Source organism: Portunus trituberculatus, chromosome 16, assembly GCF_017591435.1.
Source record: "Portunus trituberculatus isolate SZX2019 chromosome 16, ASM1759143v1, whole genome shotgun sequence".
NCBI classification, from domain to species: domain Eukaryota; kingdom Metazoa; phylum Arthropoda; class Malacostraca; order Decapoda; family Portunidae; genus Portunus; species Portunus trituberculatus.
This window is the reverse complement of record NC_059270.1, coordinates 13,784,002-13,801,098: the sequence shown is the minus strand read 5'-3', so window position 1 is coordinate 13,801,098 and position 17,097 is coordinate 13,784,002. Positions and strand designations below refer to the sequence as shown.

Below are 17,097 nucleotides of genomic sequence, written 5' to 3'. Positions count from 1 at the left end.
CTCCTGCCCCTTTCCCTTTGAGAAGAATGAAGGGATGGAAGGTAATCTCTGAACGTGGACGGTGGAATGTCCCTCTCAGTAGATATATGACGTGACTGCATAATCTATAATCTTTCTTATTTGTGTTGTATGGTACACATTACATTACAGTTTCGGGGTTATCAACTAGTTTTTTTCTAAACACACATAAAGAAAGACGAAAGAAAGAAAGAAAGAAAGAAAGAAAGAAAAAAAAATTACAAAAGGTTAAATATTGCCCTAGAGAGAGAGACAAGAAAAATCACAGTAATGGGCTTTCTTACGTATGAAAAGCATATCTTGCAACATAGATTGGTATAAAGATAAAGATAGATACATCGTTAAACAGATAGTTAGAACAAAAATTGTATTAGATGACGTTAAAGGCGAATTGAGAGAGAGAGAGAGAGAGAGAGAGAGAGAGAGAGAGAGAGAGAGAGAGAGAGAGAGAGAGAGTAAAGATAATAAGGGCGTACTCCACTACCAGCCAGACCAGAGCCAAAAACAATAAACAGTGGCTTGACCTCACAGCTAATGACTAGGATGCCTATCGGAACATCTTGGGCTGGTCGATCTCAGGCACCATCTGTCAGCGGCTGTCATCTCTCGCCCGCCCGTCTCTCACCCTCCACCACCAAGGAGGAAAGTGAAGGATGAAGTCAGGGTGTTGAAAGCAGAGTCTTAAAGTTTTTTTTTTTACTCTAATGTAAGAAAGGGTCTGGCCAAAGACTAAAAAACTGAACTGAAAAAAGGGTCAAGTGTATGTGTATGTAGGTGGCAGTTCCTTAATAAGAGGATCCGAATGCAAGTTTGGGACTATACTGTGACGTGTTATGGTGTTGGTGATGGTGATGATGAGAACATCAACAATTACTATTACTACTACTACTACTACTACTACTACTACTACTACTACTACGTACTACTATTTACTACTTACAGCAATAACAATAATAACAACAACAATAATAATAATGATAATGATAATACTAGCAATAATAACATCATCAAAAGCAACAACAATAATATCATCACTGCCATTACTACCGCCACAAACCAGTACCATCACCCCCACCTCCACCACCACCACCTCCACCATCAACAACAATTCTGTATCCCATAGTAGAGTGTGGATTCTTGACTCGAGATTTACAGTACGAGTATGTAGGGCACAATCTAAACTTGGAGAGCTGGCTTGGCGGTGTGAACTTTACATCATGCAGTAATGCCTCAGCGGACCGTATTTCTTAAAAGCTTCCGTGATTTTAGCCCGACCATCTTTTAACACATTTAGTGGCTGTGACTGTGGCTTTTAACCTCTTCAGTATTAGGTCACATTTTTACCTTAAGATCTGTGTACGATTAGACCATTTTATTGAAACTAGCAAGGGTCTATGGAGCTCAGAAGATTAATGGCCACAGTTTTCACTATTTTAATTCTACACACAAGTTTCTGAAGCTGCATAAAATCACCATATAGTAAGCAGAATGAATATGGAAACGCGTCATGATACTCAAAGGGTTGAGGGTATTTTCATGACTAACGTTGGCGTAGCCTTTCAAACTCAGGTGGCTTTTTGAAAGATCAGATTAATCCGTTTTAACTTGAAATCGTTCGAAACTAGATACTCTTAGACTAAAAACTTGACAAGACACCATACAGGTCATTAATTCAAAGACAACAATCGTAAAACTTGGTAAAATCATGTAAATTTGATCTTAATAAGAGATTCTGATTCAGACAAGTGCTATGTGTCACAAATAGAAAAATAACAACTGAGGTCCTCGAGAGTATAGTTCTTATGAAAGTCTGAAGCGTTTCAGAATATGTGTCAGTATATATATATATATATATATATATATATATATATATATATATATATATATATATATATATATATATATATATATATATAAGAACTTTAACATTCAAACGTCTTGTTTCCGGTATTTTCATCTTTTAAACAGGTATAGAGATAGTTATGAAGAATTTTCAAGGTTCTCTTCATGACCCTTGTGAAAGTTTAAGAAGATTCAACTCCATAAATGGGGAGAAAACATCCATGAGGACCCGAACGATCACTTCTTGGACTTTGAGAGAGAGAGAGAGAGAGAGAGAGAGAGAGAGAGAGAGAGAGAGAGAGAGAGAGAGAGAGAGAGAGAGAGAGAGAGAGAGAGAGAGAGAGAGAGAGAGAGACACACACACACACACACACACACACACACACACACACACACACACACACACACACACACACACACAAGGATTTAAGAATAAAGCTTGAGGAAATGATTATAAGTGTTCTTCCACGTGAGGAAGCAATATAAGGCTTAATACCGTCACACCACTATTACAATCCTTGATTCCCCTTCTTTTGCACACAACCATTCATGGACGAGATAAGCCACAATTTTGGTATGTAGTGGAACTTGATTGCATTTTTCATCACTACAACAACCAATCACGTACAGCTAATCTCTACACATAATCATTTGTAGGTCTCACCTCTTTAAGGACGAGGCAAGCCGGTATGCAGTAAATCTTGACTCTCCCCCTGCAGCATAATTCCCCTTTACTTCACTCACAACCATTCATGAGTCTTGTCTCTCTAGTCGTGTTGGTTAAGGACGAGGCGAGCCACTGCTAGTCCCATATCAAGGTCTCGCATCTGCTTGGGAAAGATAATAAAGGAAGTGAAATTCGCATCTGACTTTCTCCCTCCTTGCTTCCCGATAATGTAGGTGTTTGGGAGCCGATGGAGTCATGAGTCCTGATCCTTTCATAATGATTAGTATCAAACTTTGCAAGGCCCACTACGAGGATTTCCTGTGTACAAGTTACATGATTAGAATATTCATGTTTAACGGAACCTATGCTTAAGTATGCTCGTTAAAAAACTCTCCGTATATGTGTGTGTGTGTGTGTGTGTTTGTGTGTGTGACGCGGAGCAGAGGGCGGAGCTAAAACCCTGACCTCGAATAAAATGTAAAGTTTTCCTACGGCAGTAGTTTTCCCTCTTACTTGATACACATCTATTTGATACAATATAACAACCTGTATAATATTTAACGAGACTTTCTGATCCGTCTGTATTGACCGACCCAGCGCCAAGAGAGTGCATGCGTACGCTAGTACATTAACCTGGATGGGAGTCAGTGATATTTGGCAGCTATGACGAAATTGGGGAGGAGGGAGGTCAGTGAAATCACAAAAAGAAGCACGGCAAGTATCGTCGCCCTATTCTTCCCTCCACCTGACCATGACCCTCGTCCACGTGTGCCTGGTGCTTGGCGTGGGGCTGCTGGCCGCCCCGGCACCTCTCAGAGCAGCGCCCTCCCAGCCCGTCCAAGCCGCTGCCAACTTGCTGAATGTATGGCAGCCAGAACACAGAGCAGCAGTAGCCAGTGTCTCCCATGGTGAGTATTTGAGATGGATGAGTAGGAAATGTTTGGTTATGGTACTCGAAAAGGACAATAGCAGTACCCAGCGTCTACCAGGGTGATTATTTGATATAGGGTGAACTGGAAAGGTTTGGTCGTGCTAGAGTGAGGTTGAGGCGACACGTGCAGAGATTAGACTGTTACTATATCAATATGGCTTTGTTTTTTCTCTCCTGCAATGATATAACGAGGTGAGTTCGGAAGGGAACGTGTGGATAGATAATAATATTGACTTAGAGAGAGTGAAAGGTTTTCTCGGATATTTTGCAATTTTCTCAGTAAAGAATATGCATAGAATTTAATTTTTCCTTCTACTGTTTATGAATACGGCTTGAACAACACAAACGGGTGGTGTAACATGGAGGTCACCCAGTTACTGACGAAGGCAAAAGCAACTGTCAGCCTGATACTGTATCCTTCATTGGCTATCCAAAATAAAATCTTTTGCTTCAGTAACAAATTGTATTTCCTTGCCACGATAAATTAGGTACAGTTGTGGTTGCAAATAAACGACAACTTTTGATACCTTCTGTACTCGTAAAAAAACAAACAAAAAACCTTTGGCATTGTGTTCAGAGTTTTTGGAAACCACCAGCATGTGCCATTACGACCATCATGCTATTTATTTGATATACATAAACTGAAGCAAAAAGTAAAAAAAATCCAAGCATAAACTGGCCTAAAATGAAAAGGAAAAAGATAAGTATCTGGACACACTGAATCCCTCTTCACCTCTCCAGCAGGTCAGGTCGGTGGCGCAACAGCCCGGGACGGAGGCGATGACGGTTACGCCATTCACATAGAGTACGGCTTCCCGCTCTACACTTTCCACATCCCCTTCAAGACACCGCACTGATCCTGCCGTCTGTTAATTACATCTAGAAAACAGCCACTTGATATATATATATATATATATATATATATATATATATATATATATATATATATATATATATATATATATATATATCTATCTATCTATCTATCTATCTATCTATCTATCTATCTATCTATCTATCTATATATATATATATATATATATATATATATATATATATATATATATATATATATATATATATATATATATAGAGAGAGAGAGAGAGAGAGAGAGAGAGAGAGAGAGAGAGAGAGAGAGATTATGTGCTCGTCAGGATGATTGACAGTAGATTAATAATCAGTTGGCCGACGAATTCCAAAATAGTGTAATTAGAAGTCTTGTGACTCATAATTATTTATTTAATTTGTTTTGTTACTATCAATATCGTATATCATTACAAGTGTCAGCGAATGTTTTGACATTTCTTGAGGTTAGAAGCGGATCATAATATTGTTGCTTGCCTTGCGAGGCACAGCTGAGTGTAAGCCCTGCAGTTTTGCTTGATGCTACCCGACAGAAAACTTTGTTGAAGGCGAAACTCAAGGGTAAAATAATGTTTCCTATATATATTATGCTAAATCACATGTGTGTATAAATAATGAACACGAAGCATGTAAATTCATAAGATAATTATCTTGATGCTAGATATAGTGTTATCTGTTTAGATAAGTGCTCTTGCCCATCTATCACGCAGCTTAGACTTCAGGATCCTATGTCAAAGGCTAGGAATAATTTTGTATCTATCTATTTATCTATTTTTGTAATACTATGTCATAACGCGTTGCCTTTGTGTGCAAAATAATTGAAGAGGGAAGAAGTGGCGGTGTTTTATTTCCTTAAGACGAAATATTAAGAAAGAATGGAATACAAAACACATGAACAAATATCGGAAAAAAAGCGCTTTCGTAAAAAGAAAAAAAAAAATGCATTTTGAGAACAGCAGGATTTGCTACAATTACATCACTTACGAAGATGAGTCTGAAGAATAAAACATGTGCTATATCGACTGTCCTTGAAAACAGGGCAAAAACAGTATACTACAGCAGTACACCAGCGGCCGTGCGTCACAACATTGGATGAAAACCCTTGTTTCCTTTCCTTCACCCATATTATTATCTCTGGGGAAATTCCCAATTATCAAGTGACGTCACTGCACTAGAGCCATCGACTACACTTAACATGGTTTAGCATTAACTTGTGGATGAACTGAACAGATAAGGCCACCCACCCATCCAGTTTACCTCCTGGTTCTGGGGAAGTACCGGACACACACACACACACACACACACACACACACCGACACACAAACATACACAGCAGCAGCAGCAGCAGCAGCAGCAGCAGTAACAGATACAACAATGAGATACAAAGGTCATGATCTTTGATATGAACCTCGGTGGTTTAATGCATAATCGAGAAAGAGATGCTGAAGTGCTAAACCAATGATTCGCAAAATGTGACTGTCACCGTAGCACCACCAAATTTTCCTATGTATGTGTTCTTTAATTAGAGTCTTTTTAGCCCCGCATTACACCGACTATAGGACTGATGCACTGTCAAAGTCCAAGAATTACCTTTAATGTGCCTCTAAGCAGCACAGTTAGAGAACCATCATACTAATGCTGTAAGGAGAGAGGGAAACAAACGGATAAAGATGGTATGAAGTACAATTAAGGACAAGTAAGTAAGTACGTCAAAGAAAACACAGGAGCAAGAAGCATAACACGAAGAAAACACCATCATGAAAGGCAACAAACAACATCAGCTGGAGACAAATAATAGAGTTAAATAATTTTCTATTCACATATAAGCCTCTCAACTCAGAGTGCATGGCAACGACGCTTTGTTTAGGCGCATTACATCAGTCACTTCCGGTACACGAAAGATGATAAATTTAGAGAGTTCATGAAGAACTCCACTTGGAGCATGTTGGACATAACACTTGATAATAATCATAACAACCAACATTCATGCATTTCACTGCCGGAAAAAGACATCGTCTATCCTTTTGTTTCTGCTAAATTGTCAAAACATACTAAAAATAGGGATAAACAAAACAAACTGAAATAGATAAACAAATAGATAAACATATTAAAAAGAGAATCTGGTTCGGAATCCTGCCTTCTCTTGATTAATTTGAATCTCTCTCTCTCTCTCTCTCTCTCTGTACTTATATAAACTAATTTCCTTGTGCAACAGTAGTTGTCATATGCATACAAAGTCATATCACCTTCGCCGAGCGTATTTCAACGCCAGGCAGGCAAGACGTACGGTGTACATCTGGCATTACACAGTTACCATTGGCCGTTAGCTTAATAATAGCCTCTCACTTTGGGGTCTTCCTGCATTACTAGGGTTCACTTCTTATTTGCTGACACTTCCGCCTCTTTTCTGTCTGCTAACACTCGTCTTTCCACGTATTGTTTATGTCCTAGTACAGCTTCGTTAATTCGTCTCCACTAATGTTTTCTATTTATTTATTCATTTATATTTCTATTCATTATTTTCTAAGGCGGTACACGAGACCATCCCTTTCCACCAGACACCGACGGAGCTAAAAGTGCGAATGACGTGTCTCTGAATGTGTGGTGCTCTATTTGGGACACCCCGTAAGGGTTTGCCTGCCTGATATATAGATGCATACACGTCTAAAAGAGAGAATAATACGGAAAAAAAGGAATATCTAAATGTCAGAAAGACTTAAAAGGAAGACACATAGTAAGCAAAGGAATGAGCGAAGGAATAGCACGAGGAGAAACACCTGAAAGGGCTCATTGAAGACAGCGACCTCGAGGAAGGATTATGCGCTGAAGAGGAGAAACTAACTCTGAATAGTGGCTTTATCTGTCCTTGTGTGTGTGAAGCGGCCCTGTACTGTGTGAGATGTGCTTAAAGTGCTATAGAAGAAGAAGAAGAAGAAGAAGAAGAAGAAGAAGAAGAAGAAGAAGAAGAAGAAGAAAAAGAAGAAGTAGTAGAAGAAGAAGAAGAAGAAGAAGAAGAAGAAGAAGAAGAAGAAGAAGAAGAAGAAGAAGAAGAAGAAGAAGTAGCAGCATTAGTAGTAGTAGTAGTAGTAGTAGTAGTAGTAGTAGTAGTAGTAGTAGTAGTAGTAGTAGTAGTAGTAGTAGTAGAAGAAGAGGAGAGAAGAAGCGTTATACATTGATCAGCACTCAGATAAAAGGAATCGGCGTAGGAATATGCGAAGAAAAAGAAAAAGAGAATAAAAGAAGCGGCATACATTCGAATTTATTAACCGGAACTAAAAAGAAAAAGGTGTAGAAAAATGAAGGGAAGAATTAGAAGATAAAGAAGCGTCATACAATTGAATTTATTGACTAGAAAAGGACGAAGGAGAAGGAGGATAAGGAGGAGCTTCATAAATTCTGCTTTATTGGCCGGCACACAGAAGAAGAAAAAGACGTAAAAAAAGGTGAAGAAGAAAAAGAAGAAAGAGATGAAGTGTCATGCATTCGAATTTATTGATCAGCACAAAGAAAGAGAAAAAGGTGTTGGAAAAGGCGAAGAAGAAGCGTCATACATTATAATTAATTCATCAACACACAGAAGAAGGAAAAGAAGTAAGAAAAGGGAAAGGAGAGGGAAAAGGAGAAGGAAAAGAAGTGTCATACATTCGAATTCATTAACCAGAAATGAGAGGAAAAGGTTTAGAAAGTGAAGAGAAATAAAAAGTGAAGAAGCATCATACATTTAAATTTATTGACAAGGAAAAGGCGAATGAAAAGGAGGAGAAGGAGAAGAAGCGTCATGCATTCAAATATATTAACCAGCACACAGAAAAAGAAAATGACGTAGGAAAATACAAAGGAAAAGGAGAAGGTGGAGTAAAAGAGGCGTTATATATTTAAAATTATTAACCAGAACTCAGAAGAAGACAGAAAAGTAAGAAGAAAAAGGTGAAGATGCGTCATATATAGGAATTTATTGATCAGGGAAGGAAAAGGAGCGTCACACATTCTATTTTATTGAAAAGTGAAAAGGAAAAGGCTAGAAAAAGTAGAAGGAGAAGGAGAAGGAGAAGAAAAAGAAGTGTCATATTGCCCTCCACACAAAAGATAGAAAAGCCGTAGGAAAACACGAAGGAGAAGAAAAAAGAAAAGGAGAAAAAGCGTTATACATTTGAATTTATATACCAGGAAAAGGCGAAGGAGAAGAAGAAAAGTAAAAGAAGTGTGATACATTCGAATTTATTGACTAGCATACATAAGGAAAAGAAGGAGAAAGGGAAAAAGAAGAAAAAGGAGAAGATACGTTATATATTCAAATTTATATACCAACACAGAAAAAGGAAAGGGCGTAGAAAAATCAGAAAGAAAAGGAAAGGGAGGAGGAGAGGAATCGTCATACATTTTAATTTATTGTTCAGCTCTCAAAGGGAAAAGGAATAGAAAGTGGAAAGGAAAAATGGGAAGAAGAAGCGTCATTCTTTGTATTTATTGAATACTATTAAAAAGAAGAGCCGTAGGAAAGAAGAGGGTGAAGAAGCATAATTACATTTAAATTTATTAACACACATTCAGATAAAAGGAAACCGCGTAGGAAAAGGCGAAGGAAAAAGAGAAAAAAATAAAAAGAAGCGTCATACATTTTAATTTGTTAACCGGAAATGAAATGAACAAGGTGTAAAAAAATGAAGGGAAATCCCGACGTCGGAAAGTGCTGAAAAGCTGCCAGATTCGCCAGATAACTTAATTTAGCACATTCAACTCGGTATGCTGGAAAAAAAAAAAATTATTTACGTCATATATGTGCTATCAAACTAAGTAATAAATTATTAGGAACATCTCTAATCAGCTTCACCAAGCACAGAGAACGTAATATGGCAAAACGAGCCAAAAATGCTTGGTTCATGGTCTCAGTTTTGGGACACTTCATCACCTTGAGTGAATTACATTATTTTCAGTAAGCAAGCACATTTCATTGATTCAAGTTAATTAATTAGCAATCAAATCCAGAAAATGTGACGAATATCAAATAAACACGATGTTTTGATGCAAAATCCTTGTATGACTTCAGTGAAAGATTGTCCGTTCCGTATGTAAACAACATCAAGCAGGTTTCTACCTGCTCCCACCGGTTATAGGCAAACAGTTCAGGGTCTGGATGCGATGCTGACGGTCCTTTGCACCAATCTATGAAGTGCTTTGAGCAGATAGCATGGTCCTTGGTAGCTCTCCACGTCGGGCCTCGTTTACATCGTGTCTCCCATAATCTTCTTCGAGCCGCGTCTTTCTTCCTGGGAAACACAGTCCATCCTTTCACGCCTTGGTTTTTCTTTTTTGATATAGAATTGCAGTCAGCTACAGCACATGTATAAACCGGCATTCTGTTCCAGCTCTAAGAACACTCCACACTAGGGTGACCAAATTTCTGAGACAAATTCCGGGGACATTTTCAGTTCAGGGAGGTAAAAACATGTAGTGTTTTTGCACTGGAAAAACTAAAACGGGGACACTATTCGTACCATTTCTAAACCAGCAATCAAAAGTTTCTCTCGCCTTATTTACCCAAGTTGCAAAGAAAAAAAAAATCTCTACCTGATGAAATATCTGAGATCATGAACACCCATTAGCTGTTAAAATGTGTCCGCTATACACTTCACCGTCTTCACGGAAACTATATAAAAAATAAGGCCTTCTCCTTATTCTTGACATTCTAAAAGAGTAATTATAAAAGGACATAATTATCATAATCAAAAGGAGTAGTTTTTAACGCATCAAGTGATCTTTCAGTTACAGAAAACCGGGGACAGCAGTAGCCGGGGACAGGTCACTGAAATCGGGGACGTCTGGTCACCCTACTCCACACGAGCTTCCAAACAACCGCGGGCCGCGGGTTGTTTTGGTGTTTTGAGAGGACTCGGTGTTCCCGAGTTCAGTTAGTCTTTTCGGTTTGATATGCCTTCGGCCGCAAAAATGTTGCTCTACCAAGATTATTACAGAATATATTCTTTTGTAATATTTAGAGGAGAAACAGTGCTCTGTGTTGAACTATATGAAAAAATGTTTCAAACCAAATATGTAGTTGAGACTAGTAAAAAATGCGAGAGCATTGAAACCGCGACTGTGAATATTAAGCTTATAATAAAAGTTTTGTAGAGTGTGTATTACCAGATCATATGGATAATGTTAGGATAAACACTTGGAATTAATGTTTTGCTTTACAAAGACTCAATACCTCAAGATTTATTATGATATGAATTTTAGAATGTGTGTCTCTTGCGAGCTAGCTGGCTGTATACTGAGTCGCGTATTAAAACAGCCAGCGATCAATGGCAACCCAAGAATATCTGACGTCGGGAATTAGAAAATAAAGACATGTCATACATTTGAATTTATTGACAAGGAAAAGGCGATGGAGAAGGAGAAGAAGGAAAAGGAGCTTCATACTTTTTTGACCAGCACAAAGATGAAAGAAAAGGCATACGAAAAGGTAAAGGAGAAAGAGAAGGAGAAGGAGATGAAGCGTCAAACATTGGAATTCATTGACAAGCACGCAGAAGAAGGAAAGGAAGTAGAAGAAGGCGAAGAAGAAGGAAAAGGAGAAGGAGAAGAAGCGTCACATATTTGAATTTATTAACCATTACAAAGAAGAAAAAAACGTAGGAAATGTTGAAGGAGAAGGAAAAGGAGAAGGAGAAGAACTGTTCTACTTTTGAATCTATTGATCAGGAAAAAGTGAAGAAAAGGAGATGGAGAAGGAGCATCATACATTTGAATTTATTGACAAGAAGAGGCGAAGGAGAAGGAGAAGAGGGGGAAGGAGCTTCACATTCTACTTTATTGACCAGCACACAGATGAAAGAAAACACGTAGAAAAGGTGAAGGAGAAAAAGAAGGAGAAGGAGAACAAGTGTCATTCATTCGAGTTTATTGATCAGCACACAGAAAAAGGAAAATATGTAGGAAAAGGCGAAGGAGAAGGAAAAGGAGGAGGAAAAGAAGCGTCATACACTCGAATTTATTAACAAGAAATCAGAAGACGAAGGTATAAAAAAATGAAGAGAAGAAGTGGAAGGTGAAGAAGCGTCATACATTTGAACTTATTGAGGAAAGGCGAAGGAGAAGGTGGAGAAGGAGAAGAAGCTTCATACATTCTACTTTATTGACCAACACAGATGAAGGAAAAGACGTAGATTGATGGTCAGTAATTTCGTGTGTATGAAGCTTCTTGCATATACATCTCCTTTATCTTCTTTTCCTTCGAAATATTTGAGCCTTTTCCTCAAAAAAAAAAAAAAAAAAAAAAAAAAAATCGCCAGGAGAAGACGTAAGACAAGAAGGAGAAAGAGATTAAAGAAGAAGCGTCATGTAGTCGAATTTACTGATCACCACTCAGAAGAAGGCGTAGGAAAAGGAAAAGAAAAAAGAAGAAGGAAAAAGAAGCCTCAGTTATTCGATTTTATATACAAGTAATCAGAAAAGGAAAAAGATAAACCTGGTCCTTCTTTATCTGCTGGTCAATAAAGTGGAATGTATGGCACTTCTCCTCCTTCTCCTCTTTTACCTTTTCGTCGTCATTAAATTCGAATGTATGACGCTTCTTCTCCTTCTACTTCTTTTCCTTTTTCCATACCTTCTTCTTCTAAGCCCTGGTTAATAAATTCAAATTTCCTTGTCCTTCTCGTGTTTCTTCGCCTTTTCCTACGCCATTTCCTTTTTCTGACTGCTAGTCAATAGATTCAAATATATGAACCTTCTTCTCTTTCTTCTTCTTTTCTTTTTCCAACGGATTCTCTTTCTGAGTGATGGTCAGTAAATACTATATTTCTACTTTTCGTTCTTTTTCTGCTACGCCTTTTCCTTGTTCTGAGTGCTAGACAATGAATTTGAATGTATGATGCTTCTTCTTCTCTTTTCTTTCGCTTTTCCTACTGTGCCTTTTCCTTCTTCTGAGAGCTACTCAATAAATTCGAATGTATGATGCTTCTCCTTCTCCTTCTTCTTCTTCTTCTTCTACTTCGCCTCTTCTTACGCTTTCCCTTCTGAATTTTAGTCAATAAACTCATATTCATGTAATTTGTTCTTTTATTTCTTTTTCTTTTCCCTTTTTCCCCCCACCTTTTTTTGACTGTTGGTGAATGAATTCAAAAATTTTGACGCTTCTTCAATTTTTTTTTCTTTCTCCTTTTCTTACGCTTTTTTCTGAGTGATGGTCAAATGTATGACGCTTATTTTCTCTTTCTCCTTCTCCTTTTCCAACGACTTGTTTTTTAGCGTAGTGGACAATAAATTCGAATGTATTATGCTTCTTTTATTTTTCTGTTCCTTTATCCTCAACTTTTACTACACCTTTTCCTTCTTATGGATGCTGGTCATGAAATTCGAATGCATGACGCTTCTCTCTTTTTTTTTCTTTTTCCTACGCCTTCTCCTGAGTACCGGCTAACAAATTGGAATACATGACGCTCTTCAAATTGATGTCCTTCTCTTCCTTGTCTTACGTCTGCTCCTTCTGATTGCTAGTCAGTAAATTCGAATGTATGACTCATTTTCTAATAATCATTTTGTTTCCTTTTCGCCTTTTCTTCATAGAAAAGAAGCTAGTCATCGAAGAATGGCTTACTTGCGTAAGCTTTTTTTGCTCTCGAATTTACTCTTAGGGTTCGAGATGTGCTCTTTTCCCTCACCAACTCCAAAATCTTCTTCTGTACATCGGCACCATATTTCCAAACCTTTCTCTGTGACGTCACAACGTAATCAAAGTCGAAAATTGACTGAACAAGTCCAACATGTTGGTCTTGTTTTGCGACTGGTTTTTCCAATCGCTAGGCACCGATGTTCAGTGGGAAACTCTATTGACGTGCAATCTCAGTCACCTTTACTCAAGAAGAGTATCCAAGCCACCGTCTGCTTCCTTGGCACCTATATACACGTTGGTTGATGGAAATTTCTTTAACATTCCGTCACTTATTTTCAGATCTTTGCAGCACTTCCCAGTCATTAACAGCGTGGTCCGTATTCTGAGTTTTGAGTCAAGCAAGGGCAATTTCATTCTGGGTCTTGTAATGCTGATCTTGCGTTTCGGGTCTGCAGGGTGACGATGAAAACAGAATGATGCTGCACAGGTAAAAATTCACCCTGAACGTTCCGACTAAGATATGAAAACATTAATTAAATTTTGATTTACTAGTTGTTTACTGGGAAGATTGAACTGTGTGTGTGTGTGTGTGTGTGTGTGTGTGTGTGTATGTCCCTTATTATTTATTTATTTATTTATCTATTTTTCTTAGCTCAGTATCAAATTTCTTTCGTTTCAATACCAAATCCAAACTCCAATACCAATCACGGTGCTTCAAATAACAAATGGTTTTTTCAGTACTAAATTTAACCTAATTCGGTATTGAAAAACACCAAACGGCACCGCTGGGGTAATCTCCTTCCTGTACCACGAGTTTGGAGGCTCACCACCCATTTCCGATGGGGGGAAGAGTAATCAATATGTTGATTCTTTCCCTAAACTATTCCATTTAAAGAGGTCGTAATCTATATTTTTCTCTGGAATTTATCACAGAAAGGATGAAAAACATTCACACTGGATCTCTTGCCTTCAGGGAGGATCGAACTCCCGGCCTCTGGTTTACTAGACCAGCGCTCTAGCCACTGAGCTATGAAGGCACTTACATATTTAAAAATGGTATTTATAATTTCACAATTAAATTAGGTGCTACATATGTTTTTCCTTCAAATACAAGTGTTCATATGACAGCACAAGACTCCTTACACCAGCTGTTCTCATGGTGTTTCCGTGCAGTACGTGAACGATCCCTGAGTTCAGTCTGATGGAGTGCTGCCTGAGCACGGCTGAGTGCACGCATAGGCCTCTATGGCTACCTCTTTCACGTGCACATTGAACTTCATAAGGCTCATACGAGTTTCATAGCACGCATTATTACATTCTAAATATAGTTTATGGCATATAGGAGTTTTCTGTTGTAAGCTGTATCAATCCGAAGAAAACGTTCATCATGGCGTGCTTTTATGGGTGACTTAAACAAAAGTGTCACTGTTTGATCTGTGTGTACCCTACGGAACGAGCTCAGAGCTGTGTGATCTTCGGTGTGTGTGTGTGTGTGTGTGTGTGTGTGTGTGTGTGTGTGTGTGTGTGTGTGTGTGTGTGTGTGTGTGTGTGTGTGTGTGTGTGTGTGTGTGTGTGTGTGTGTGTGTGTGTAATTCACTGTTTGATCTGCTGCAGTCTCTGACGAGACAGCCAGACGTTACCCTACGAAACGAGCTCAGAGCTCATTATTTTCGATCTTCGGATAGGCCTCCGATCTTCGGTGTGTGTGTGTGTGTGTGTATGTGTGTGTGTGTGCGTGTGTGTGTAATTTTTCACCACGGTTGTCTGCTGGTCACCCAGCCGGCCTTCCCCATTACGGAGCGAGCTCAGAGCTCATAGACCGATCTTCGGGTAGGACTGAGACCACAACACACTCCACACACCGGGAAAGCGAGGCTACAATCCCTCAAGTTACATCCCGTACTTACTTGCTGGTAGGTGAACAGGAGCTACACATTAATAGGCTTACCCATTTGTCTCGTCGCGCCCGGGACTCGAATCCGGACATTCTCGGTTGGGAGCCGAGTGTGCTAAACACTACACTACGCGGTGTGTGTGTGTGTGTGTGTGTGTGTGTGTGTGTGTGTGTGTTACTTTCATAGACTAAAGAAAGAAATAATCGATATGGTAAAAACCTCTGCTATTATGAAACCAGTCTGGCATATCTATGAAACAAATATGCGGCAAGTTAAAGATACATTCAATATAAAAGTAAATAAAATAACTTACTGACAATTTGAGCAACAGGAATGATAGAAGAGGACGAGACGAAGGGAAAACTAGAAGAAGAGAAAAGGAGTAAAGGTTTGTTTCCGGTGCAATGGGGAATATACCAACTGTTAACAGAATGGGGAAGATTGATTGGTGGTTTTCGTTCCGCAAAGCACACACACACACACACACACACACACACACACACACACACACACACACACACACACACATTCTAATTTTTTTTTTAACAAGAGCAGCTCCCTCCCTCCTACTAAGTCTCCGATAAAGAAGCAGAAATATAAGTGTTAATGATGAATAACTACACATATAGTCCTGGATGGGTTTACAATTTTATCGCCGAGCGCCAGATCTGAGGATGAGTATTAAGAAGAAAAAGGTGATATCCAGTCAGTAGACAACATGGAATTAGTACAGAGGATGAAATAAACAAAACTGTATCATGGGTTTTTCCAGTTACTCTCCACTCTCCATACTCCAAAAATCAGATCTAGAGGAAAATAAATGATTTGGGAAACTATTTTTGAGGTGTAAAACATAGAAAGAACTTATGTAATATTATGCCAATGCAATATATCAAACCAAAGAAATGGCAGCAAATCGTAAAATAAACACTTCTGATGAATATATTAGGATTCATAACCATTTTATTGTCAGTAAATATATTTTTCAAATAAAAGAATGAAATAACTTGTAAATAATGATACTGCAAACACAACTTATAGCTACGTCACATTACCCGCCATACATCGTATCATATTTTCTCTGATTCTCTTTATTTTATTCATTTCTTTTTTCTTTTCATTTTTTTAAACAGTCTTTTCAGGAAACTATCATGTTCTGAAAAAGTGAATCAGAGCAAATCATTCGTGCTTTTACCTCTTCATCCAGTTTGAATGTTGCTCTGGGATCAGGTCATGGGAGAAAATCCTTCACTAAGTATAACTTGTTTTGTCTTTGATCGCACGTGGAAAGTTGGGAACACAAGTTGTTTATCTTTAGATTGAAAATAACATTGCACAAAAAAAAAAAAAAAAAAAAAAAAAATGATTGGGTGTTTTTTTCCAAGATGGCGGCAGAACAACTCTAATTCCTCCTTTTAAATTGCACATCAGTAGGGTTTACTCTACATGTGTACTAAGTTTCGACTTACTGCTAATATGTTAGGTTGATTTTCCCTAGAGTTCTCCAGAGGCTGGCGCTATACTCGCAGAGCTTATTCTTAGACACAATATGCCTGGGCAGAATTTCTCCTTACACAAATCGGTATTCATGAATATAATCGCGCAGCCCCACAGTTTAAGGATTCCCGCAATATATGGCAGTAATATTGGAAGATTTATGAAGTCTGTACGTAAATGGCTCTCACATTTATTCTCACATTTATGCAAATTGAGATATGTATTCAAATTTAGGTATCTAAATGCAAGATGTGTCTGAATGGAGTACATTATATTTTTGCAACAGATAATTAATTTTATAAAATATAATAATTTTTCAATGTAGAACATGTGTTTCAGTTTTGGGATTTCATTTTTATGCACAAACGCTAACACACACACACACACACACACACACACACACACACACACACACACACACACACACACACACACACACACACACACACAGAAATCTATATAACTCATGCACAGTTGTTTTAATAATTGAATATGAACTAAAAACGCAAGACTAAAGATTCCGCAGTGCGTGTCTTGAGAAGTTCTCGTCCAAGAGGAGGGAGAAGTTCTTACTCAGACCCAAGGTAGCGATATTTTTACGAATATTTCAGTGAGCAGCCAATAAGATTCATTGACGTGTAGGTGTAGGTAAGGTTGGGCCACAATTCTCATGTGCACTCATGCCGCTAATGTGTCAGCACTATGGTGTTGATATTGGGAGTGAAGAACATCTGTCAAATGCTGAGAGGGGCACAGCGATCCAGCCCCATC

The 17,097-nt window shown here is 38.4% G+C and overlaps 1 protein-coding gene and 1 non-coding gene across 2 annotated transcripts in view; one reads left to right on the top strand and one right to left on the bottom strand.

The window, feature by feature from the left end:
- The window catches only part of LOC123504451 (uridine diphosphate glucose pyrophosphatase NUDT22-like), a 2,799-nt gene extending 2,638 nt beyond the window's left edge, over positions 1–161 (top strand). Inside the window, exon 5 of the mRNA XM_045254964.1 lies at positions 1–161. This exon is cut by the window's left edge and continues 131 nt beyond it. Within this exon, the coding sequence (XP_045110899.1) occupies positions 1–21 (21 nt within the window). The 3' untranslated portion in view covers positions 22–161.
- Positions 162–13,898: 13,737 nt separating this feature from the next.
- Positions 13,899–13,971, bottom strand: Trnat-agu. The gene has a single exon. It is a non-coding gene; the product is annotated as a tRNA-Thr (tRNA).
- Between the last annotated feature and the right edge of the window lie 3,126 nt (positions 13,972–17,097).